Source organism: Amphiprion ocellaris, chromosome 1 (genome assembly GCF_022539595.1).
Source record: "Amphiprion ocellaris isolate individual 3 ecotype Okinawa chromosome 1, ASM2253959v1, whole genome shotgun sequence".
Lineage (NCBI taxonomy): Eukaryota > Metazoa > Chordata > Actinopteri > Pomacentridae > Amphiprion > Amphiprion ocellaris.
Genome location: NC_072766.1, coordinates 38,513,553 through 38,538,845, shown reverse-complemented (window position 1 = coordinate 38,538,845; position 25,293 = coordinate 38,513,553). Strand labels below are relative to the sequence as shown.

Genomic DNA, 25,293 nt, shown 5'->3' with positions numbered 1-25,293 from the left:
AAAATGTTCTGTAATTGGACTAATGAGAGCACATTTCTCTGAGCTCCTAATTTGCAAGACGATGAGTGTTTTCAATGGGTTTTCAGGGACAACATACCGTGGAACTTATCTAAAAACTAAGTGAATGAGTCTGTTTAAGAAACTATAAGCAAAATTAAAGGAAAAACTGCACATATTCTGACTTTTTCCATAACAAATAAGATTTTTGTCCATTATGAAATAGCTTTTAAGTGCAAACGATTTGCAAAACCGATCATTTATCAAAATGGACAGTATATTTAAAGATGGCAACATGTTTAAGATGTTACTCCTGTGAGACAATAAACATCACGGGTGTCTGTGAACCTAAACAAAAGCACCTAGTACATTTCTCTGAGCAAAACTGAGTTTTTTAAAGGGTTTTCAGGGACAATATGGACCAGTCATATGCCATGGAATGTATGTAAACAAAGTGAATGAGTCAGTTTAACAAACAATAAGCAAAATTAAACAAAAGAACTGCAGATATTCTGACTTTTCCACAATTAATAAGGACTTTCCAACATAAAAATAGCTTTTACGTGCAAACCATTTGCAAAACTAATGTTCCTCCTGTGAGCCAATAAACATCACTGATATCTGTCAATCTTAACAAAAGTAGTACATTTCTTTAAGCTACCAATATGCAAGAATATAAGGATATTCAAAGTGTTTTCAGGGACAATATTGGCCAATCATATATCGTTGTAACTCGTATGAAAATTAAGTGTCTGAATCTGACTGGGAAACTGCACATATGTGGACTTTTTCAACAATTACTAGGAATATTTCCATTATGAAAAAGCTTTTAAGTGGAAAAGATTTGCAAAAATTAACTATTCATCATAAGTAGCTACTGTTGAGATGTTAATATGAGACGGTAAACATCACTAATATCTGCACCCTAAATAAAAGCAGCTCTTTAAAGGCACTTTAAAGATTTTGAAACTCTGCAAAATCAGCCTTTTTAATTAATTTCTTGTCATGTACATCAAAGGATACACCAGTGCTTGTTCATTTAGCAAAGAGCACATCATAAAACGTCAGCACGGTGCCACAGGAATCCAGTGAGGCTTAAAAAAAAGTCTGTGTGCATTCAACTCAGTCATCCAGGTTGTGCGACATCTGTTCAAAAGTGACACAACTCAATGGACTGTTTTTATTTATTTATTTATTTATTTATTTTTCTTTTTTTTGTCTGCATTTGTTCTCATTGTTTAACTCCACAAAAGAGGTGTCAACAATGTATGAGACTGATGCATATTTTAGTCTTGCAGCCAAATATTTTAATATTTAGTGCATGTGTGTGACCATCACCGGCCCTCCCTGAAAGCTAAGCAGATATTCTTTATTAGAATTCCCTATTATAAGCCAGGGAGGGCAGTGCTACACCTCAGTGATGTGTGGGGGAAACAAAGACTGGACAGGACGAACAGGGATAGAAATTAACAGGCGGTGCTATTGCAATTAAAGATTGTAAGGTGGTGTGTTATTCCCAACTACTAACTGTCCATCAATAATAAAAAAATTTGAAAAAAGAAAAGAAAACCAAACCAACACAAAAGAAAAAGAGATTCAATAAATAAATAATTAAACAAACGGTACTGAGCACCATAATTGTGGATGTCTTGATAGTATAGAATAGAATAGAATAGAATAGGCCAGAAGAGGATACTAGTGAAAGAGAGAATGAGTTTAGGGTAGAGACTCTGGAGAGATTCTCAGCACATTCTGGTGGGTCCCATCAATCACTGAAATGGGACTCGGCAGTGGCTGGCGAGACCTGATCAAACATGCAAGTGTGAAGAACCCCGAAGCACAGAACAGCAATCACGGCAAGGCAGGGCCAAGCCAACAGGGCACCCCTCCCCCCGGGCCGTAGGAGCCACAGGGTGGCGCCCCCAGAGAGCCACCGGGGCCACCGTGAACGATGCAAACCCGGAGAACAAGAGGGAGCAGCTACCGACACCCCCAGCGCACCAAGACCGACCCAGGCGGCCCGGGGCACGAGGACCCACCCGCCACCCAAACCCCAACCCCGCCCACCCCAGTCACCACCAAACCCCCCACCCCACCACCCGACCCGCCCACCCCCACCCCCTCTCACCCCCCCCCGAGGGGGCCAACGGCCCCACACAGCCAGGAAGCCAGACACAGGTGCCGAGCGGCCCACCGAAGGGGCGGCAACCAGCCCATCACAAGGCAGGCCGCCACCGGGAGCCGGCCAGAGGAAATCGGAGCCGGGACCCGATGCGAGTCCAGAGAGTAAAAATGGACAGTGTGGTGGGGCCCGGCGACGCCAACAGGGAGGCACCCCGCATACCCCCCGCACCAGGCCCCAGGTGAGCGCAGTACACCCAGGGCCCCCACTCCCCGCAATGCGCCCTGACAACCCACCAGGACAGAGCCACCACATGCCACCAGCCCGCAGTACAGCCACAGCGCCCACCAGGACGGCCAATCCAGCCCCCGCAGCCCACCAAGAGCCATCGCACCTGCCCGGACCCGTCGAGCATGCAGGAGAACCCCCCCCCCCCCCCCCTTTACATTATCCCTGCACCGTGATAGTGTAACCCTGAGTGTCATGTGGTGCATTAAAAGTGGGGAGGCTGGGCGAGGCGTCCAGGGGACGGGCCAGAGGACCACAGAGGATGGCTACTCTGCAGCCTACCCTGGCCCAAGTTCCCCAAGCCATCCCAGACCTACCCCCAAGGTGTGAGTGTATGTGGTGCATTAAAAAGAAATTAGAGAGCAGGGGAGGCAAACAAGAGGGTGATGGGGAAGAGACAAGGCCGTAGAGCCCTGCCATCCGCCCCACCACAGAGCCCATCGTTCCTGCCCCCACCTGCTCTCAGGGCCCTAACTGTCATGTCCCTATATGTGCCTAAGAGTAGCTATATATAGTGACGTGAGAAGTATGTGAAGTGCACAGTAAGAGGCAGTCTGGTGTGGATCCGGCCCATGAGGACAGAGCAGCGGGGGAGACAGGTAGTAAGACCACCGGTACTGATGCAGAGGGCCCCCAGAGCCCAGAGGCAAGAGGCCGAGGTGGGCCCACATGAACCCGACCGGCCCAGCCAGCACCGAAACCCCCAGAAGTCACAGCGCTAGAGCAGCGCCCCGGCAGACGCCGTAGCCCCACCACGGGCCAGCCACATGCAGCACCCTGCCCCGGAGGGAGGACCAGGCCGCACCACAGGGAGCGAGGGCCATGAGCCCCCACGCCCGCCCCGGAGCCGGCACGTCCAGGATGCAGGGCGCCCACCCCGCAGCACCACCGAGACCCCACCCACCCCACCACTCCCCAGGACAGCACCAGGCCCGGACAGAAGCCCCCAGCCAGCAGAAACTAATCTCCAGTGGCGGCACACAGGCAAGTACCAAGGCCTGTGCCCGGATGAGCCAGAGCCACCCCCCCAGAGAGACCACCCGGCCCCCATGCCAGACCCCCAGGCAGCGGAGGGCCCCCAGCCCCCCCAGGGGAGGGAGAGGGACGAGGACGAGCGGCCAGGCAGGAGAGGAGGGAGGAGGAGGGAAGCAGAGCAGGAAAGGACAGGGGAGCAACCGGAGGGCCGACCCACCCCAAACCCCAGGGCCAGCCAGGGCGCCCCAGAAGAGACCTGCCGCCGCCACCCCCAAGGCCCCGGGAGGGCGCACAGGCCCAGCAGACCCAGGGCTCAAAGGGAGAGACACCAGGGACACCCACCCCCAGGCAGAGGGGCCCGAGCCACGCCGGCCCCGCAGAGCCAGAGAGCAACCCCAAGAGCAATAGGGAAGGGACACCACTAGTGCATGCACACAGCCTTGAAGTCCATGGTGCCATCCTACTTAAAAAGGTAGAGGGTTAATAAACTGAAATAAAGCAGACAGAAGTCAGACCATACACACAGACAGAATAATAATTACAATTTTATGAGGGAAGTGGCATACGCCCACATACAAGCGGAGGCTATAGATTAATATTTATTGATTTAATAAATGGAGACCATTTTTCTTTGAAGGAGTCCAGTTGGTTTTTCTGATAGCAGATATTCTCTCAAGTGAAATGTGTTCTGTGAGGAGGTTCAGCCAATGGATGATGTTGAGGGCTTTCTTATCTTTCCAGTTAACTAAAATAGTTTTTTTGGCAATGGCGATAGCTGCAAGTGTGGGTTGGATATGAATGTCTGGAAGGGCTGTTTGCGTTAGATCACCAATTAGGCAAACGTTCGGGGAATGTGGAATCCCGCAGTCCAAAATATTGGAGAGTTTCTGCGTGATTGTTACCCAGAATTGATAGACGGGTGTAGAAAGCCACAGAGCGTGAAAGTAAGTGTTCGTCATGTTTTGGGTGCATTGCGTACATGTGTCTGAGCGTGAGAAGCCCATTTTATACAGTTTATATTGCGTTATATGCGTTCTGTGAAGCACCTTAAATTGAATCAATTGTAAGTTGGTGTTTTTAGTCATTTTAAATGTGTTTTCACAGATCTGGGTCCAAAAATCAGAGTCAAAAGATTTGGATACGTCTTTTTCCCATTTTTGAGTTGGTAGGTGTATAGAGTGTGTCTTTAAGAGTAAACTATCCATTTTTGAAAGATTCTTCTTATTTCTTGGAGACAGTTTCACAATGTATTCGACAAATTCAGGTGACTGTAAATCCGTTGGCTGTAAAGTAGTCTGAAGTGATGGAATTCTACTTGTAATCGTCTTCTTTACCTGTAGGTACTGAAGAAAATTTCCATTTCTTATTTCAAATGTTTGGAATAAGTTTATATATGTCCTAAATGTGTTATCATCAAGAAGGTGATGGAGGTGAGTGACTCCTCTCTCTGCTCATGTGCTGAAATAAAGAGCTATTTTGTTGTTTGCAAAATCAGGGTTGTGCCAGATTGGGGAGAGTATACTGGGTTTTAATTGGGAGCCTGTGATTTCCAGTGCTTTCCACCAAGCAGACAAGGTGGAAGCGATCATAGGGTTCTTGAAGCAGGAATGATGTTTAAGGGCAGAAGTGATAAAGGGAAGGTCAGAGATTTTGATCTGGTTACAATCTAACTGTTCTAGTTCCAGCCAGGAGTTATATTCTTCATGTGGATGTATCCATTTGGTGAGATATTGTATTTGGTTGGATAAATAATAATACATGAAGTTGGGAGCCTCCAGTCCCCCTTCGGATTTATTCTTCTGGAGGTTAGTCAAACTGATTTTAGCCTTTTTATTCTTTGAGTAGAATTTACCAATAGCGGAGTCTAACGATTGGAACCACTTTGATGTGGGTTTAAATGGAAGCATGGAGAAGAGATAATTGATTTTAGGTAATATTTTCATTTTGACTGTAGCTATACGTCCCAAAAGGGAGATGGGGAGGTTGTTCCAATGCCTCAGATCATCACAGACTTTGTCCAAAAGTGGAGTGAAGTTCAGGTGAACTAATTCTGAGAGTTTGGAGGAAATATTTATGCCCAGATATCTGATGTTGCCAGTAGGAAAAGAATAATGCGAGTTTTGGACTGCGGGATTCCACGAGTTTTCTGTTAAAGGTAATATAATTGATTTTGACCAGTTGACGGAGTAGTCTGAAAGACGCGAGAAGGTTGTGATGAGGTTAAATACTTCCTTTACTGAAGTTTTGGGTTCTTGTAGATAAAGTAAAATGTCATCTGCGTATAGGTTAATTTAACAATAAGGGAGAGAGTGGGCATCCCTGTCTTGTTCCCCTTTGCAGACTGAAGCTTTATGAAGTGATCCCATTAGTGGTGACTGTAGCCTTGGGTGAGTTGTACAGAGCTGATACCCAGTGGATAAACGATTCTCCGAAGCCAAATTTGTGGAGCACAGCAAAGAGAAAGGACCAATTGACTTTGTCAAAGGCTTTTTCTGCGTCCAGTGACATAACAATAGCTTCTTTGTTGTGGCGTTGCGTCAAAGAGATTAGATTTAGAAGTCTTCTGATATTGTTGGTGGAGTGTCGGCCATTTATAAATCCTGTTTGATCACTGTGAATTATTGACGGGATGATTTTCTCCAGCCTAGAGGCGAGAGCTTTTGAGATAATTTTGATGTCGGTGTTGATTAGTGACAGAGGTCGATAGCTAGAGGGAAGCGCAGGATCTTTGTCTGGTTTCAATAATAATTTAATTGCAGCTGTATTCATGTGCGGACTGATATAACCATTATTTTTAATCTCTGTCACTGTCCTGAAGAAAAGGGGTGCTAACATTGACCAAAAATGTTTAAGAAATTCAGCAGGGAAACATCAGGACCAGGTGCCTTGCCTGCTGGCATACTATCTAATGCACATTGTAATTCTTTCATAGTCAGTGGAGCATCTAATATGTCTCTGTAATTTGACGTTAGTTTGGGCATGTTTAAATTGTTGAGAAAATTATGAATATCTTCTATGTTTGGGTTAACTGCTGCTGAGTATAAACTCTGGTAATAATTATAGAAGGTCTGGTTAATTTCCTGAGTTGACTGAGTATATTTTCCTGAGGGATCCTTAATTTCTGTTATGAAGGATTTTTCTTTGTTGCGCTGGAGTTGGTTCGCCAGAAATTTTCCTGATTTATTATTGTGTTCGAAATCATTATATCTTAGTTGTAATAAAAACTCTGTTTTCTTGGATAGGATATTATCGAGGTTTAGTTTTGCATTTTGTAGTTCGGACCATAATTGATCACTTGGGTTTATTGCATAATTCTCTGTAAGTTGTTTAATTTTTTCTTCAATTTCTTTCTCTGTTTGTAGATCTTTTTTTTTCTTGTATGAGGAGTACGATATTATTTTACCCCTGATTACGGCCTTTCCAGTTTCCCAAAGCAAAGATGGGGGTAAGTCATTCGAGTCATTGTTTTTTAGAAAGTCTGCCCACTCACTCCTTATTACTCGATCAAATTCTGGGTCTTTGAGTAGAGAGATGTTGAGGTGCCAAGTCTGAGGAGGTTTAGGGATGGAATCTGTTTGCAGGCTGAGTGATATTGGTGCGTGGTCGCTGATAACGATTGGGTGGATTTTAGTGGTAACTTTATGTGCGATAGAGTTATTTAAGAGGAAAAAGTCAATTCTTGAAAATGTTTTGTGCACCGGAGAGAAAAACGTATAGTCCCTCTTTGTAGGGTTTTTGAGTCTCCAGACGTCATCTAGTCCGAAATCTTTCATATAATCATGTACGACTTTAACTGATTGTGATTGTTTTACATGTACTGGACTATTAGATCGATCTACTGAAGGGTTTAAAACTATGTTGAAGTCACCACCGATAATAGTTGTTGAGTTAGCAGATAAGTCTGCTAAGTGAGAGAAAACAGTGTGAAAGAAGGCTGGATCGTCATTATTCGGAGCATAGAGGTTTACAATAGAATATAATTTATTAAAGATTGTTGCCTGGATAATAATATATCTGCCCTCTGAGTCCGTTACTGTACTGTTTAAAGTGAATGGAATTCTCTTATGGACTAGAATGGAGACCCCTCTTTGTCTGCTGTTATAACAAGATGAAAAGATAATACTATAATTCGAGTCTGATAAACATTTTTCTTCCGACTGTAGTAAATGCGTTTCTTGGAGGAGCAAAATATCTGCTTTTATTTAGAGACATAGTCCATGATTTTAACTCTTTTTGTTTGTGAGCGTATGCCATGAACATTCCAGGTTACGATATTAAACTTGAACATACAGAGAGAAGATGTTCTGTCACTGAGTATGTAGTAATGTAATATAACATCTGTGTGTGTCCTTGTGAGTTGTCTGTTGCTGTCTGTGAGCTGTGAGTGTTGGAGAGAGATGTATACAGCAGGTCAGGATCTATATATACATTATATAATAGCACATCATTGCCTGGAAAACTATCAACAAACACATTATAAAACATACAGGCACAATAAACATGGGGGGTACATAGGGTGTGAGTGAGAGTGTGGGGGGTGAGTGTGTGAGAGGGTGAGAGAGCTAAAGGGAGACATATAGAGAGGGAGAGAGAGAAAAGTAGAAGGAGGAGGGGGTTCTCCAGTGGGGAGTGTAGATTAGGAGAGTGAGACATTTACACCTGTGACATTTTTTTTTATAACATTTTCTAACATAAATGACTAAGTGATATATTAAACGTTTAAGCCATTTTTTTCTTTTTTCTTTCTTTTTTTTTTTTTTTTTTTTAGAAGAGCCAGGGGGTAATGGAGGGTTCACAAAATAGCTGCCCATCTATGTATAGTTTGTCCACAACCAGTGCAGTCCGTTCACTTTTCTGTCTGTGTTCTTTCATGATGGGGTATAATACTTTGCGCCTCTCGTTGATTTCCCTGGGAAACTGGTCGCTCCCATCCTTTGCTTCTTACGAGCACTTTCTGCTGGAAGTGCTCGAACTTTGCGATGATAGGACGGTGCCGGTTTCCTTCTCGGGGTCCGAGCCGGTGGACGCGGTGGAAAGTGATGTTTTTAACAGTTTCCGCAGGGATTTTAAGCGCCGACACCATAAAGTTTTTAACCAGGGTCTCTGGGTTATCCGGTGTGGACTCAGGGATACCAGAAAAGATCAGGTTGTCTCGCATGCTCCTCGACTGGATGTCCAGGACGGTCTCCCTCAGGGTTTTGCTTTCTTTTTTAAGTGTATTCACCTCTGAAGTGACCGCTGTCAGCGTTTGGTGTTGTCCCTCTGCAGAGCCTCTATCTGCTGGTGGGTGAACTCCAGGCTTGCTTTCAGGTCTTTTATCTCCTGGTGAAGCAAACTAAGGATATCGAGCTTCTTATTACTTGACTCGAGAACACTTACCTGGATATCCGTGACCTCCAAGTCTTGTGTGTCTGTCGAAGAGTCTGCCTTCTTCCTCTTGCTCGGGTTGGCGTCTTCCATCGTGCACCGGACGAAGTAGTCGTCAATAAAGTTCTCAAGGTCCTCCACTGTGAGCACTACCGTTTCCGATCTTGAGCAGGCTATTTAGTTAGGTTGTTGTTTTTTTTATTTATTTTTTTTAATACAAATACGTCGAGATAGCGGCGATTTGTTTACTTTTCATCTAGCAGCTGGGATCCGCCATGTTGAATTTCGTCACTCACTGAATCTCGCGATCTCACAGCATCTCGCGATCTGCCGGTTCCTCAGTTGGCTCCTCCTGGACTGTTTTTAAAGAGTTAAGATATTTAAGATACAACAACAGCTCAGCGGCTAGTTTCCTCCGCTCAACTTTTTAAAGGCACGTTGTGTTCTTGTGCCCTATTTGAGGTCAGCACACACCAGACTATATTAATGAAATGGCAGAGAGGACACAGAAGCAGTAGAAATACATCAGAAGATGTGACTGTCAAATCACCAATAAAACAGGCAGCCAGCCTCACAGTCTGCTCCTCCTCCTCATAGATGACTACACTCTCCCAGAGTTCAGGATTCATCATCTCGGGGCAGAGAAGGAAGGAAGACAAGAAGGAAAAAAGCTTTAATTGTAAGCAGAGCTGCTCAATGAAGTATGTAAAGAGGCTTCAGTCAGCCTTTTTAAAGCTAAAATTCATTTTGCGTTGTCCCAGTAAACTCATGGAAGATGGATGATGCCCCTGGTTAGATCTCACGCAGCTCAAAGTAGGACAATAAGAAGGAGAAACGACTGGAAAGGTACGCAGTGTCTTTAACGAAGAACAGCCGGGTGCTCGAGCCTTTTGTTTGGGTGGATCAGGAAGTGATGTATGTGAGAAATGGTGCATGAGGTTCAAGTGTTCAAGTTTGAAGGCATAAAGACATTTAAGGGTAAACCTGGGCTAAAATGTATACAAAAGTGAACGATTTCCACACATCTATGGGATTCCTATACATTTGTTGAAGGTTTTTGGCACATTCTGGCACATTTTGTGACAGATTTAATATTAAATTAATAAAACAGGGAATTGGCACTTGCGAATCTAAAAGTAAAATGCTTCTTATATAAAAATATTCATACCCTTTTGCCATGAAACTCCAAACTGGGGTCTTTTGCATCTTGTTTGTATTGAATATATGAATTTGGACTTGACTTGTGTCCATCTGTAGAAACAGAACTGACTGAACACACATTCAGTGTACAGATCACAGTGCACACCAGGACAAAAACCAAGACAAAAAATCCAACAAATTCTCTGTGGAACTTTTTGAAAAAAATTCTAAAGCTCTGAGTGTTCCCAGGAGCACAGTGGTTCCAAGAGCTAAAGGATCTCGGTCAGTGAGGCGTCTTTAAAGATCTGTTACAGAGAAACTGCACAAATGGTGAGAACCTGACAGTAGGATGACCATCTCAGTGTCAGTCAGGTTTTTATGACAAAGGAACTAGACGGAAGCCATACTAAGAAAATAGAGACACAATAGCTTCCTTGGAGTTTGTCAAACGAGATATAAAGGATCCTGTGAACCAGAAAACAGATTCTCTGGTCTGATGAGACAAAAATTTTACTATTTGGGTAGAACACAGGACACTGCTCATCACCTATTAACACCTTTCCCATAGTGAAACATGGCAGTGGTAACATCAAGCTGTGGTTGTGTATCCCGGCAGAACAGATTGTGAAACTGGTCCGAATTGAGAGAAGAATGAGAAGTTTTTAAATGAAAAGAGAGTGCAGCTACCTGAGACTGGAATAGTGGCTCACCTTTCAGCATGACAACGACCTGAAACAAAGCAAGGCTCTGCTTGTCTTAAAGTGGCCCAGCACAAATCTACATGTGTAGAGCCTGAAAAGGAGATTTACAGACAAAACTGCTGTCAAAGGAGTCTGAAAGATGGCTGTAAAACAAAAGTGATTTGTAGTTTAGTGTCATTATGTGACCGTATACTTAAGAACACACAGACAAGGATGAAATCCTAAATGACATTGTCTGTTCTTTTTATTACAAGAAAGAGATACAATCCTAACATTTTGCAATATCATGACTGGTCAGTAAAAGGTTGCCTACATTTGTTTCTTGAATGTACCATGAGACAGCTGATGTTATTGAAGGCTGTAAGTCTGCTTCCTGTCCTGGACATCAAAGGTGACCAACAGTGAGCGAGGATCCTTCTTGTTTTTACGGACAGTGATCTTCCCCTTGAGCTCTTCTCCTAAAGAAAACAGCAAGAACAGAGAAATATCAACATTAGTAGAGTGCTATACATTGAAGACGTGTAGGTACTTCATTGGAAAATCCCTCCACCACTGTGCTGAATTCATCCATGCCAGCTGTGTCTACATGTTCACGTTATATGTTGCGACCAAGTGCATTGTAGCGGCTCATAGCAATGGGTCACCATGACAGAGACTTCTGTATCACTTAATGACCTCTGGACACTGTTCTAGTGTGAAAAGCAAGTACATGAAGAGAACATAGTTGGAGCTGTGTGGTCAATAACGACACAATGAATTTTGGCAAACAGCAAATGTCCCTCAACTAAAAAGGTTTTTTAGCATTTGAAATAATGTCTGCAATACAGTTTAGCTAGCAAGGAGCCACCATGACAAAGACTAACTGTAGTGGTCAATGGCTTCTGGCCATAGTTTCTAAGTAGATGACAAACCCATGTTAAACAGGACAGCAGCATTAAGGTCAAGCAGGTAATGAAAGGAAACATTAGGCATCCATGACTTTATCAGCGCATGGAAAAGCAGCCACTGAACTTAGGAAAATCTATTTAAAGTTTGCATCTATAATACAGTCAGTTGATTAAATAAAAAACCTGAACACTTGACATCTACAATGAGAGGATGCTTTGAGGGGTACTATGTTGACATCGTTTCATTCCACTAGAAGGAAGAGTTACAACCATCATCAAAACAATAAATTAGGAACAGTGTTTCGGAAGAATGCTGTTCATCCCATCAATGGAGTTCTAGAGACTCGGAGAATCAATGTAAAGGAGCATCAAAGCTTTACTGGTAGCACATGGTGGCACAACACTTTATTAATCCTCTTTAAGTTTCCTTTAATCTGCCTTCGTCTTTATATGAGTTCTATCAAAAAACACAAAAATAGGCAAAACAGCTGGCAGCAAACAAGGTCGATAGTAGGCCACAGGAAAGTTGTTTTTTCCACCATTTTTGTCTTTAAGAGTTCTAGTCAGGTAGCATTTCTAACAAAGGTGGGAAGCACCGGATCAGAGCAGAAAAATAATTATAAAATTAAAAAACAATCTTTTTCTTTGGAAAAAAAACGAGGAGAACATTAATTCTGCACTTTCCATGTTGTCAACAAACTACATGGAAAGACCGAACCCAAGTTTTATTTGCTTCAGTGGAGAAGGACTACATTTGCATATGCATTTCTGTAAACGTATTCAAGTTTGTTCTGGTGCAATATCTTCCCAACAGGTTATTTAAGAACAAGCTGGTGGATTTTGTTTCTCTTACAGCAACAACTAACGCTGTAATTAATCTGATAACAATCTTCTATGTCATTAATCACAACTTCTACGCCTCCATGAGAAAAAGAACATTAACAGAAACAATTTCAGACTGATCATTGTGTTCGTGATGAAAAAGAAATGCTCATAAAAGGAAAGTCTTCCCAATGCCCTGCAGCAGTACAGACCTGCTGAGCTCAGGCCTCTGCAGTATGAGCCGAGACGCACTGGCGCTTACTGAAATGATGATGTGTGTGTAAAGGCAATGTGGTTTAATGCATGTTAATAAGCAAGATTGTGCACGAGCATGTATGAATACAGATTCTCTGAGATCTCCAGATGGCAGCGAGGAGGAGGACGAGCATCTACAGTAGGATGCAAGACGCTGCTGCTGATTATGACGCATAATCACTCTGATTAACTTCACGTTTGACTGCTGGAGGTAAATGAATGTTTACCCGAACGGCAAACAAGCATCCGTCTCACGGTGCCCACCCCACTTCTCCTCGCTGGAGGTTAGAGGAGGACGAGGGGAGAAAGTGCTGACTGTGGCGCTTTTTTTCCAGCGAAGCGTCCGCCATCACGGCTGTCTCTCGCTACCATGCCAACGCCGCTGTCACCAAGACTGCTGCCTGGCGCCGCGCTCTGGGCCTGTCACTCCACTGCAGAGAGGGCAGCGATTCACTTCGTAAAAGCAAAAACCAGCGAGTGGCAGAGGAACAAGAGACAAGTTCTAAAGGAAAATCAACATATTTAATATTTAGGAGTTAAATATTAAATTCTTTTGTTTGTGAGGTACTTCTTATGGTGGAAAAGACTTATTAAACTGCTATTATTAAAGCATTTTTCAAAATAAAGTCCTGTACAGTAGTGGTGGAAAGTATCTAAGTGCATTTACTTAAATAAACACTTATAGCATTTCCATTTTATGGTGCTTTCCACCTCTACCTGAGTGAAATATACTTTCTACTTTCCTACATTTATTTGACTGTTTCTTAAACATGAAGATTTTATATAATGTATAATATAGAACAGAAAAATCTAACTACAAAAAACTGTTCAAGATTAAACCAGTGGTTTCCAACATTTTTGGCTTCTGATGTCTTACAAAAAACTGTGTGCAGTCAGGCTCATATTTCAGCTGTCTGAGCTGTTAACAGCTCCACCAAATAGTGATTTTTCCTTTTATTTCTCACATGGCTTCATTTCATTAAATGTTCCAATGACCTAATATCTCACCAAAAATCGAAGATTAGAGAAAACTTGAAAACAGATCTGTTGTCAGAACTTTATGTCTTCTGTTCTTTCAGAGTTATCATCTGATATTTCTGCTGCCTCTGTATAGAAAACTTAATCAACAGTACCTCAGACTAGCTCCACCTGCAGTGGCTACAACACTAACATGTTGTTTATAATCTCATCATTCATCAAAATATGACAATATATCAGTCAGGGAGACCAAAGCAATATCTTAACTACAGTTTGCTGCTGCTAATACTTTTTGCATGCAGAACTCTTACGTTTAATGGAGTATTTTAATGTATTAAACAAGATGAACAGGATCTGAATACTTCTCTCACCTCTTATGTGCAGGTTTCAAAGCCAACAAGTTATCAACCCAAAACATACGGATTAACAAAAACTCTTAAGAATGGCAGAAAATATCAAACAGCATGCGGACATCAGATTAGAAAAGCTCATGAAGGTAAAAGTGCTAACATAGTCCAAATTCTATTTCTAATCTAGTCTGTAGCTTAGTAGTCCTTGGTTACTATATAATTTCATGTAATGCTCTTGCTCTATGCAAACTTCTACATTGAATGTTACAGAGTGGTGAGGCAGGTTGCTCAAAAACCTCAGCAGGATCCCTTTTAATCTAATTCTAGACACTAACTGTTATCATGAAAAGGCGCGTAAACAAGATGCCAAATCAATTTACACGTTTCTAGAGCGTATTTTTTGCGTTTCACGTTCCATTACACACCATGTAGCGCCACCGAAATACCCCCTCTCCTTGGCCTTAAACCTAACCTAAACCATTTCGTGTTCTGTTTTAACAGCATAAAATGACAAACAAAAAGCTAAAAATGCTCCAACGTGACATTCAAAAGGTCCCATGATATCAGATTAAACTGTTAATTGTTGGACCTAAAGGGCTCAAGGCATTAGCTATTCAGAAATACGGGTGGAACTAAGCCACGCCACTACCTCAGGGTAATCAGTAAAATATAAAAATCAGTTTTAAAATGCAGGTATTCAGTGACAAAATGCTAAAATGGAGGTCACCAACTTAAAGCGATAAGGACTATGACTTTTCAAGATCACATAAAGACCAAAATCTTTTCATAAATGCTTAAAACAGATGGCAGGAAGAATTTGAGCATCAAAGATCAAAGTTAAGGTGTTGGTGAGTTCTGACTTTCTTTCTATAACACACAAAATGCTGTGTGACCTTAAAGCTGCTTTTTACAGCAGCCCACACGAAAAAACGTTACAGTGCTGGAAAAACATGTAGTAATAAGCTAAAAGACGCTGTTCTGCTTCCCACTCCATCACCAGCTTAACGAGCTGGGTCAGTGGTGGACAATATGGAGGCAAAACAAGCCGACCATGACAGCAAAGGTCACTAACACACACGCCTGGTTTGACTTTCCGGTGTCTCTGTATAGAGTTGATGTATGATCAAAACACTACTGAGTTATGGGATACTGACAGAAAAACCACATCTTCACAATCTAAATCTGAAAATAAAGTCCTTAAGAATCAGTTGAAGGTGAATGGTTCTACTTTCTTTAACAAATCCTGGTTTAAGCTAGGATTCAGTTCAGCTTAACTGCAAAAAGCTACCAAGCATCTATTTTGTTATGCATGATTCAATGAACGTTCAATCAATGATAGTCATTGTCCTGTTGAAAAATAAATGATGGTCCAACTAAACGCAAACCGGATGGGATGTCATGTGGCTGCAGGATGCTGTGGTAGCCATGCTGGTTCAGTGTGCCTTCAATTTGGAATAAATCCCCAACAGTGTCACCAGCAAAGCACCCCCACACCATCACACCTCCTCCTCCATGCTTCACGGTGGGAACCATGCATGTAGAGATCATCCATTCACCTTTTCTGTGTTGCACAATGACACGGCGGGTGGAGCCAAAGATCTCAGATTTGGACTCATCAGACCAAAGCACAGATTTCCACTGGTCTAATGGCCGTTTCATGTGTTTTTGGGCCCAAACAAATCTCTTCTGCTTGTTGCTTTTCCTCAGTAGTGGTTTCTTAGCAGCTATTTGACCATAAAGGCCTGATTGGTTCAGTCTCCTTTGAACAGTTGATGTAGAGATGTGTCTGCTACTAGAACTCTGTGTGGCATTTATCTGGGTTCTAATCTGAGGTGCTGTTAATTTTTGATGCTGGTGACTCGAATGAACTTATCCTCAACAGCAGAGATGACTCTTGGTCTTTCATTCCTGGAGCGGTCCTCATGTGAACCAGTTTCATCACAGCACTTGATTGTTTTTGTGACTGCACTTGGGGATACATTCAAAGTTTTTGCAGTTTTCTGGACTGACTGACCTTTGTTCTTAAAGTAATGACGGACCGTTGTTTCTCTTTACTTAGCTGATTGGTTCTTGCCATGATATGGATTCTAACAGTTGTCAAATAGGGCTGTCAACTGTGTACCAACCTGACTTCTGCACAACACAATTGATGGTCCCAACCCCATTAAGAAGGCAAGAAATTCCACACTGTGAAGTGTGGAATTTCTGTAAAGGGTGGCTATTTTGAAGAATTTAAAATACAAAACATGTTTTGACTTATTTCACACTTTTTTACTATATAATTCCATATGTGTTCATTCATAGTTTTGATGCCTTCAGTGAGAATCTACAATGTAAATAGTCATGAAAATAAAGAAAAACCATTAAATGAGAAGGTGTGTCCAAAATTTTGACTGGTAGTGTATATAAAGTTGAGAATTCCCCACAAAAACAAACCAAAGAAACAAACTGCCTTTGTTTTTACTTGTTTTTTAAGGGAATTGAGATAAGGAGTTTCAATTTTAAACCAATGGTATTCTGCAATAGATCCTGGTGCTCGTGGGATGCAATGGATGGCTGCAGTCAAACTCAAGTTGGAAAAAGGTTGATAAAGGTCAAAGAAATAATTGCCTGACCTTTGGCAACCTTTTGTTAAAACAACCCTGAAAGAAAAAAAATGAGGTTTGCGATTTCTGCCCTAAAAATAACTGCAGTTAACTGTCCAACTAATCCCACATGTTTCAGATTGAAGTACTGAAGCATACAAACCGCCAACTGCAGAGTGTCTGTTGATTCGTGTTGCGACTACAGCAGCTCTGCTGTAATCAGTCAATCCAAACTCCCCATGGAAGAGGGCCTCGGTGCCTTCTGTAAACTGGCCACTCAGAGGCTGGGAGAAAGACTTAACCATGTGTGGAAATGAGTCGGGGAACGGAGCCGGGCTCTTGCTGCGATGTCGTACATCACCATGCCAGTGTCATTAAGCACAACCAGACCCACAGAAACAGCCCATCTCAGCCCGCCGTAGCCTTTCTCCATGAAATTACACTGGAAATACATGGCTCGCATTAGCGATTCATTTAAACTGTTGTCATTTACATTTTAACCACTTAGCTCACACTCATACAGTATCTGCAGCTCCATACTGTCCGGTTAAGTCCCACCAAGTCGCTCTATGGCTACTGCCAGGCGTGCAAGCACGGAATTGTATGAGCCCGGTGGTGCATTTGACAGTGTTTTCCAGTTTCTCTAAAACTGTACAGAAACAAAATGCAAGCAGAGAGTTTTCAGTCAAGAGCTGCGAACAGGTTACAATGCTGTTTGAGATCCTTTCTGTCAAATATGCTCTCATACCAAAGCAGCTGACTTCACCTGGCACTCAGTGCTGCTCATAGCCACATATTTCAGTCACACCCATCTGACATCCTCCCTCTGGCTCCAATCTACCTCCATTTAATCCTTTTCTACTTCCTGTTCACAGCATAGCTACAGAGCACAGTTGATGGATTGTTGGTCTGCACACACAACTGGCCCATGTGTTGAATTACAGCTGTGAAGAACGTGAAGCTCGGCTTGGCTGCTGCTGCCCGACAGCTCAAGGACCTTCAGAGTTCAAATGAGAGAACAGAGGAGGGGGCGAAGAGGTGTTTAAACTGGACAGGTGAGGGCGGGGGGAGATTTGGGAGAGCTATAGCAGCACTCGGGACAGAAGAGGTGAGTCATGAAAGTGGGCAGGGACAAAGATCACCTGACTGACCAATGAAAGCCCAGAGAAGGACGCACGCCCATGTTTCGGCCCTCAACGCAGGTAACCAGGGCATCGCTTCACCTCGCGGACTTTCTTTCACCAAAAAAAAAAAAACGAGTGACCTCCTTTCTCCAGTGAACATTAAGTAGGTAAAACTGTGAAGAAGGACCCTCCTCTTCAATACCAAAGCTACACAAACACACCAGAGCATGACAAATGATTCGCTGTTTAATTTATTACGCTGCCAGCCAGGAGGATTTGCAGGGATGTTTTGTTCCAGGCTGCTGCGTGCGTTCTCTCTCTTCCGCCAGCACCTCCCACCGAAGCGCAGCCTCGGAGTTAATTACTGCTGCACTCGTACAAACACATCAAATAAGATTTGGTCTCCACCGCGATAAATCACCACAGCCGGAGCCCATATTAAAGCAGACCACTGGCTGTTTGTGCTACAGCCGATCAGAGGCGAAGGTGCTTCTCAGTCAACGCCCCAGAGGAGAGGCCGCAGAGGGTTTTGTCATCTTCAAGGTGACTTCACAAAGTTTTCTCTTACAGCCAGACAGGAGTTTTGTATAGAAGTATGCAAGAACTCCTGTGTATTTTAGTGTATAAAGGAGCAGTGTGTGTGTGCGTGCTGTAAAGTACACCATAGGAGCCTAGCAGGCAGCCGGTGAATGCTGTTAAAAACTCCATTTCTGGTTTACGGCCCCTGGAGGAGGCTGGGGACCGTTAGGGTGCCGGGGTAGAGCGAGCACATCAATAACCTGCTTCTCACTCCCGCCTTCATTTTCTTCTTCCTTTTAACTTTTTTCCGCACAAACTGCTTGGTTCACATATTCAGCACACATTCAGACTGATGGATCTGTACAGACTTGAGGTCAATTTGAGGTAGACTTCTATACTGAAACAGATCACGCTGTGAACATGTACATGTGCTCACATTTGTGGGCGTCTTGGTTAATGCCCCCATATATCAACTCCAAGACATACTCTAACTGTAATATCTTGCATAATGTTGAAAAAATATAGAAAGATCATGTAAAGGAGTGAAATGTCAGAATCTTTACTACCAAAGAACAAGATAAAAGTCTACAGAATGAGGTCTAGTGGCCTCTAGAGGCAGCAATGTGTGTTACATTGCAGAAAGAGCAAAGTTTTTGGTTCCTTCCAAGTGCTGGGGGTCAAATAAGGTAAGTTTTTCCAAAAGTAACTTAAAAGGACAGTTAACAGGGGTGTTAAAATTAGAAGTTTAAAAAAATCCTGTCATCATGCTTATGGATTTATACATATTTAGACGTTTATACACCATACCTGATACAATTTTGGCCATCTGGACAAACTTGTGCAGCGATGCACAGCTCCCAGTGCTCCTGCCACACTGAAAATTCCCTAGAAGTCCAACATCATATGTGAATCCACTCTACTGTGTCCAAAGGGTGATCCTTCAACTTGAATTTCATTTTGTGGTAGAGGAAGAAGTCCCAGGGAGCGAAATCTCATGGCTGGGGCAGGTTTAGAGCAGCAGTTGCATTGGTGCAGCCATGAAACTCACTGATTTCAATATGTTTTACAAAGGCAAGCATTGGCACGATGACAAGCACCACAATTCAGGTTGTTTGCACCCAAAGATTTCCCTCAGATTCAGGACTAGAACTCGGTGTTGACAGTTAGAACCTGGGGGAGAATTTCACATTGCACAACACGTAAATGTTTAAAAGAAAGACAAGAACGCTATTTTGAGGCTGACCTGGTGCATACTCTTCGATCTCGGAAGACTAGATCAAAAAGTACGCACGAAGAGTACGCTGTCAGGCATCCAGGTCAAAATCGCAGATCCAACTCTCGTCACCACTAATGGTCTTCAACATGAAGGTTGGATCAGAACAAAACTTGATATTTTCTCTTTACGCAAGCTATTAAATCTCATGATGAAACCTGTAAGTGGTCAGAATAGGGCTTCCAACTGTGGCAGGAGCTCTAGAAGCAGTGTACTGCCGCACTTAAAGACTACTCTGAAGGAGGTAACAGAAACATTTAAATCACGTTTGGATTGTGGTTTTCATTGGTGCAGTCTTGGAGATTCTAGATCCCTCTTATCTATCCATCTATCTATTACCTACATCTATCCGACACAAGATTTCAACAGGTAGAAACCTGAAGCATCATACAGACCTAGACCAAGACAGATTACCAGCCATCATACTTCTATTCAAACTTGGTGGCTGTTTCCATTTCGTCTAACCTGAACATTAATTGAAATTTTTTTCTTGGATGTTGCCAGTTTTAGGAGAAATGTTCTCTGGGTTCAAAAAGCATAATGATTTAACCAGTAAGGACCAAGAATATTCAAACAAATACAAATGAAATCAAGTCTCCATTAATGGAGGGGGAATTTAAAGGAGAGTTAAAACAGAATCTTAATGCTATTAATGCAGTTTGTTTTTAAAAAAGCATCACAAGCAGCTAAAACTGCTTCGGTGCTCCTTGTCATTTTCCAAGTCTTGGGTAAACACTATTCTCCAGCAAGATATCTCCTCATTTCTGATTGCCAACATGTTCCGCTGCACTCAACTGCTTTGAAATTTTATAAACATGCATGTGGGTGCGTGAATGTACACGGATAAACAGGTGCAAGCAGAGTGAAATGAGGATCAGACATTAGTATTATGCACCAAATAGTCAAAACTAAATCTATTCCCGCAGTTTTCTTCCTCTGTCCTATATTAATAAACTGTTGTCCTCTGCTCTCTCCGATATGTTTATCTGACCCAGCAGCGCACAAAGTCGGCGATAGCATTTGAGCAGCGTCAGGTGTTTTGACGTTCTTATCGCGCAGGGTGACGCCGGCGAGGCCTGAGCGCGACTAAGGGCGGCCGGACATCAAACGCCTCCGTCCCTGTGCAGGTCATTTATTACAGAAGACTCCATCTGATATGTGGTCAGTGAGTGGACAGCCGGTCCGGAGGCTCATCCATTCCCACATCAGTGGACATATCCGTGATTCCCATTATGATAACGCACACAGAGGACCCCGGCTTACAGCAGTAATAGATATAGGATCATTCACACAGTGTGGATATTGACTGTGAATGTGCTGGGAAGAAATAATTTTACTTTTTTTACCAATAACAGAGACTTGACCTGTACTTAGTTAATAAGAGCTTTAACATTTAAACATCCAGGCTCGGAGATGTAGCTCGTGGAGTAAATACTGTGACGCACATGAAGCAGTACGTTTATGTGGTGCATTCGAGTTTCCATTTTCTGTCCAATAAAAAAGAACTGGGTGGTGAGTGGTGACTGATTCAATATGTGCCTAAACATGTCGATACCAATTCCGAAATGATACCATATGAAGAACATAAACATCTGGAAAAGTGTTGTTAGAATATATGAGAGTACCTGGAATTTTGTCTTTAACCAGAAAAATGAAGATATTTTGACAACATCAATGCAAAGTCGTGCCAAAAAAAATCTCAATACAGAATTATCGTACCACAGTGTGTTCATATATTTTCTTATCTTTTCAGAACTGGAGGAACCCTTATTAAGGTTCGCTCTTTACATATTCAAGTTTCTCTACCTTCACAGGTCACATGGCTGCTTAAAAATTGGATAAAACCTTGAAGAGCTTTCCGTCTTTCTCAGTTGTCCATTTATTCTACCGTGAACACCAGAGCTTGTATGTAATGGTAAACTTAACATTGCCAGTGTGAACCCCATATTTTCATGTAAAAATGTTTGCGAATGTAGTCAGTTAGCTAACAAGATAAAGCCAAAATAAACAGTCATCATTGCTTATCACAAAACAAATCACTTGTTTGACTTATTTTTGAAGGCGTGATGCAATTATCTATCACATTTGCTAGCCTGTCACTCTTTGGACATGTTGGTCCCCTCATCCTGCGTACGTTAAACGTCTTCTACATTCAGATTTTGCAGTTGAAGTGGGCTCGCGCAGATTGTCTGCTATGCTTACAAAATAATACCATGGATGGTCGGGGAGAGCACTTGTATTTGCAGCCATGCCTCTCGTTCTGTCTCCATGAAGGCTGCAGTATGAGAGAAGTAAAAAACGCTGCATCCACTATGTCTGCATGGAGAGGAAGCAGAGTACGGAACAAACACACACTCTACCCTGCTGCTGGACATCGAGACAACTCATAAGAAAAATAGAAGCTGTTATCCTTAAAGTAGTGGTACTAATACAATATAGTGGAGGATAGGAGTGTTTTTTCAGAAGGATATTGCAATACCTTCCTAGTATTAGTATAACAAGCACTACACCACACCTGAACAGATGAAGAAAATCTCCTAAAACTTCCAAGTCCTTCAACAGAATGTCACCTTTCTGAAATGAAAAACTTTTGAAGATCAAAACGGAGGAATAAGATGCTGATTTGACAGTTTTATTTGAGCTACTATGAACTACTGGTCTTTCCAGACGTTAAACAGACTGTAGAAGTAAAACCCTTGAGTGTACTAAACTACGCAAGGGTGCTTTTATAGCCAGTGATAAGTGGACTAAACTTTTCTGTGGACAGTTCTGCAGTGTCTTCTTTGACACAGCCTCACTTGAAGAGCACGTGTTGGACATAATCTAAAGTGGTTTATTGCTGGTTCTACATATACAGTCAAGTATGTCAGTGCCATAATAAGCTAAATGCCACAGCTTTAGCACACACTTGTTTGTATGGAGGTTTAGTGGCTATTAGCACTCTCTTGATAGTGTGTAAGTAGCCTACAAGTGATTCTATAAAGTGTAAGAGCCCTGATATATGCCACAAGGGGCCGAGACATGAAAGGATAAACAGCTCAGTACACACTGCCTGGAGCGTCTGCATATGATTGCAATGGATGCTCTCATAAAACAAAATGACTTCTATTAATGTGGTTCAGAGTGAGTCATTCTTCAAAACTGGAATCTGCATTATTTTTTTTTTAAAGTTAATATATAGCTATTTGCCCAAGTTACCATGTCAGAGTCTATTGATGAAGTTTTCACTGTAGAATAACAGTTAAATGTCACATTCTGTTACAAGATTGCGCTTGCAGAACGACACTTCTGCCAAGAGTCACGCAGTTTTGGCCTCACAGCGAGCCGCACCAGTTAGGAATATTTTAATGTGCTGATACAGTGATTCTATAAATATTTCACTGGCCAGTTATAAAGCATTTCTCTTGTAATGTGTCATGACTCAGAGGCCTGCAACTGGCTATCAGATGAAGTTTTACATGCTGTCTCTGATGGCTGGATGTGATTTGTTTTGATCCCTCGCTGTCGCTCTGGGTGACAGATAACGGGTGTCAACCAGCCTGACTACATCTCCACCACAGATAGATTATCAGCCGCAACTCGCTATGACACACCTCCAGGCTCCAAAAGAGCACAAATACGACCATGAGAGCAAGTAAACACGTGCAGCGCGTACCTAAATAAAATCGGATTTAGATACAAATGTAAACTGCTTTTTTAGCCAGTTGTTATGTAACTGAGCGCTAACAGATTTTTCAACAGTGTTGCAGAGTATTCCTCAGTCGTGTGATTACTGACCTGCTTGGACAGAAACAGGCTTCTCCAGAAGGAAGACCGTCTGTTTCCAGTGTGTCTTTGTGACCTGAGGACCCGTGGAGAACATCACCTGGTGCAATAATGTGAAAAGATACAAACAAAACCATCACAAACTGCTCATTCTCTCTGTCATCTTGTGGCACCTTGCAAAAACAAGACAATTTTAGACTGAAATAATTTAAAATCTGTTTATAAATCAGTTAAAGCAGATCTATTAGTCTGATAAATCTGGGTATAACAAATTAGGCTTAATATGAGTCTATAAGAATCCATGCTTTATTCACTTATGCCATTTAAAGCAAGTCCTAATGTCACAGTAATAGAAAAGAGCAAAAAAAACTTAAACTATGGGACAAAATAGCCTAAAGGACATGAGGAAAACTAAGGCCCAGTTATTTATACAGTAAATCTGTGTATCAATCTGGTTTCTTTTACAGTTACTCCACTTTTACACTTCTGTCTCAAAATCCCTTCTAGCCTAGTCTGCATAACAAACGAAACTTAACTGTTGTATTTATGAAGCAAACTGATAATCCCATGTTGCACTGTTCCAGATTTAGCTCCCAGCAGAGATGGTAATTTACTGGATCATCTACAGCATGCAGCTCGAGTCTCAGGTACAATAGGAAGTGCAGTCAAAAGGCATGTCTGTGTTGCTCACAGAGCTTGGCATCGGCTGTTCCAACCGACCGGCTCTGCTGGGTAAGTGCTTGTATCAGCAGTCGGCTAGGACGCCCGTCGATTGCCTGTGAACGCCTCGGGGAGGAGGAACACGCTAAAGCGTGAACATAATTGAGTTTACGTTAAATGGCTTGGTTGTTGCTGCTGCTGCTTACCTTGTTGCTGCAGCCTTTGTCGAAGAAAATGTCAAAGTAGCCAACAATTGCCTGCAATGAAATATGAGGTGTGTGTTAGAATGTGACAGTACAATAAACCCCTGGATTTGTTTGACTACACTGCACTTCTGACATGCAGAGCTGAGGGAGAAGCTGGAGGCGGACCACGACTCGAGATATTACTGAGCACAATGAGCTGAATGAGCTGCTGTGTTTAGAAAGAAGGCAGTAAAACCTAACCGGAAACTAAATTTACTGTTCAGTTATCTTTACTGTACTTCTTCTTTAAAGTGTTACCTTAAACAAGACATACATATTCACATTGTTCATTGGATACGAGTGTGTCTGTGGTCTGGAGAAACACACTGGACATTGTGTCTCAGATACAGTCGGGTATCAAACTGCATATTTTCTCCAACCCTCAAAAAAAAAACTCGGTTTTTCCATTTAGGCTGAGTCGACAACACGTCCTAGGTGCTCCCTCTCACCTCATCTAAGACTTGTCACGGGACAAAAGAAATAAATTATAAGGCAACCGCCAACAACATTGAAGGAATTTGCTGACAAAAAAAAAAAAGTATCCAGCTTGCTACATGAAATTAGCAAAGGCGGCTATTTCGGTGACAGTGTTGCAGCGATGCGAAAAACACTCAGAGGGGAGAAATCGGTTGAGGAAAATAAACACTAATGTGGCTTCCGTCCAACTGACTATGAATGTGTTCATCTGAATAGTGCCCACCAGGGGAAAGGAAATTAGACAAGTGACAAATCCCTGGTGCCAAGGAATCCATTATTATGTTGATAAGAGTATGCAAACCAAACAAGAATGGCCTAGAAACTTCATTAGCGCTTTTTTAGGTCTTAGATGGGACCAGACATGACAAACTGGGTGTTGAAATCACTGAAAGCCTGCATGGAAATCTAGTCTTTCTTTCAAAATACAGGCCACATGTCTGCTGGTGGGGATTTGCAGAGCTATAAACACATTTGAGTGGAAATCAATTCATACGTCTAAAACTGACTGAGGGACAGTCCAAGGCCAGAGTGCCTTTAGGTGACCGTTGTCAGATATGTGAGGTAAAAAAACCACCCCCCGGGCTTGTTTTCCTCCCATTTCTGCCCCCACTGGAGGAACGGAGGCACTCTATCAATCTCAGGAGCGCACTTGTAGTGGCAATGATGCAGAACTAATAGCTTTTAATCCTGACGCAGCTGACAACTTGGAGGCCGGCTCTGTGAGACAAAAGAAGAGCTGAATCAATGCAAGCGAGGGAAAGAG

General features: G+C 42.5%; 2 protein-coding genes across 3 annotated transcripts in view; both read right to left on the bottom strand.

Moving 5' to 3' along the window:
• Window positions 1-9,054, bottom strand: part of slc6a5 (solute carrier family 6 member 5) — a 40,621-nt gene extending 31,567 nt beyond the window's left edge. For both annotated transcript variants that reach the window (XM_055012534.1, XM_055012512.1), the window contains exon 1: window positions 8,762-9,054. Coding sequence is in view for 1 of the 2 variants with exons in the window: in XM_055012512.1 (XP_054868487.1) it covers window positions 8,762-8,842 (81 nt within the window). In the remaining variant the exon portion in view is untranslated. The remainder of the gene's footprint in view (window positions 1-8,761) is intronic.
• Window positions 9,055-10,809: 1,755 nt separating this feature from the next.
• Window positions 10,810-25,293, bottom strand: part of prmt3 (protein arginine methyltransferase 3) — a 66,316-nt gene continuing 51,832 nt past the window's right edge. The window contains exons 15-17 of the mRNA XM_055012561.1: window positions 24,015-24,065; window positions 23,161-23,248; window positions 10,810-11,048 (exon numbers count right to left, since the gene is read on the bottom strand). Coding sequence (XP_054868536.1) covers window positions 10,939-11,048; window positions 23,161-23,248; window positions 24,015-24,065 — 249 coding nt within the window. The 3' untranslated portion in view covers window positions 10,810-10,938. The remainder of the gene's footprint in view (window positions 11,049-23,160; window positions 23,249-24,014; window positions 24,066-25,293) is intronic.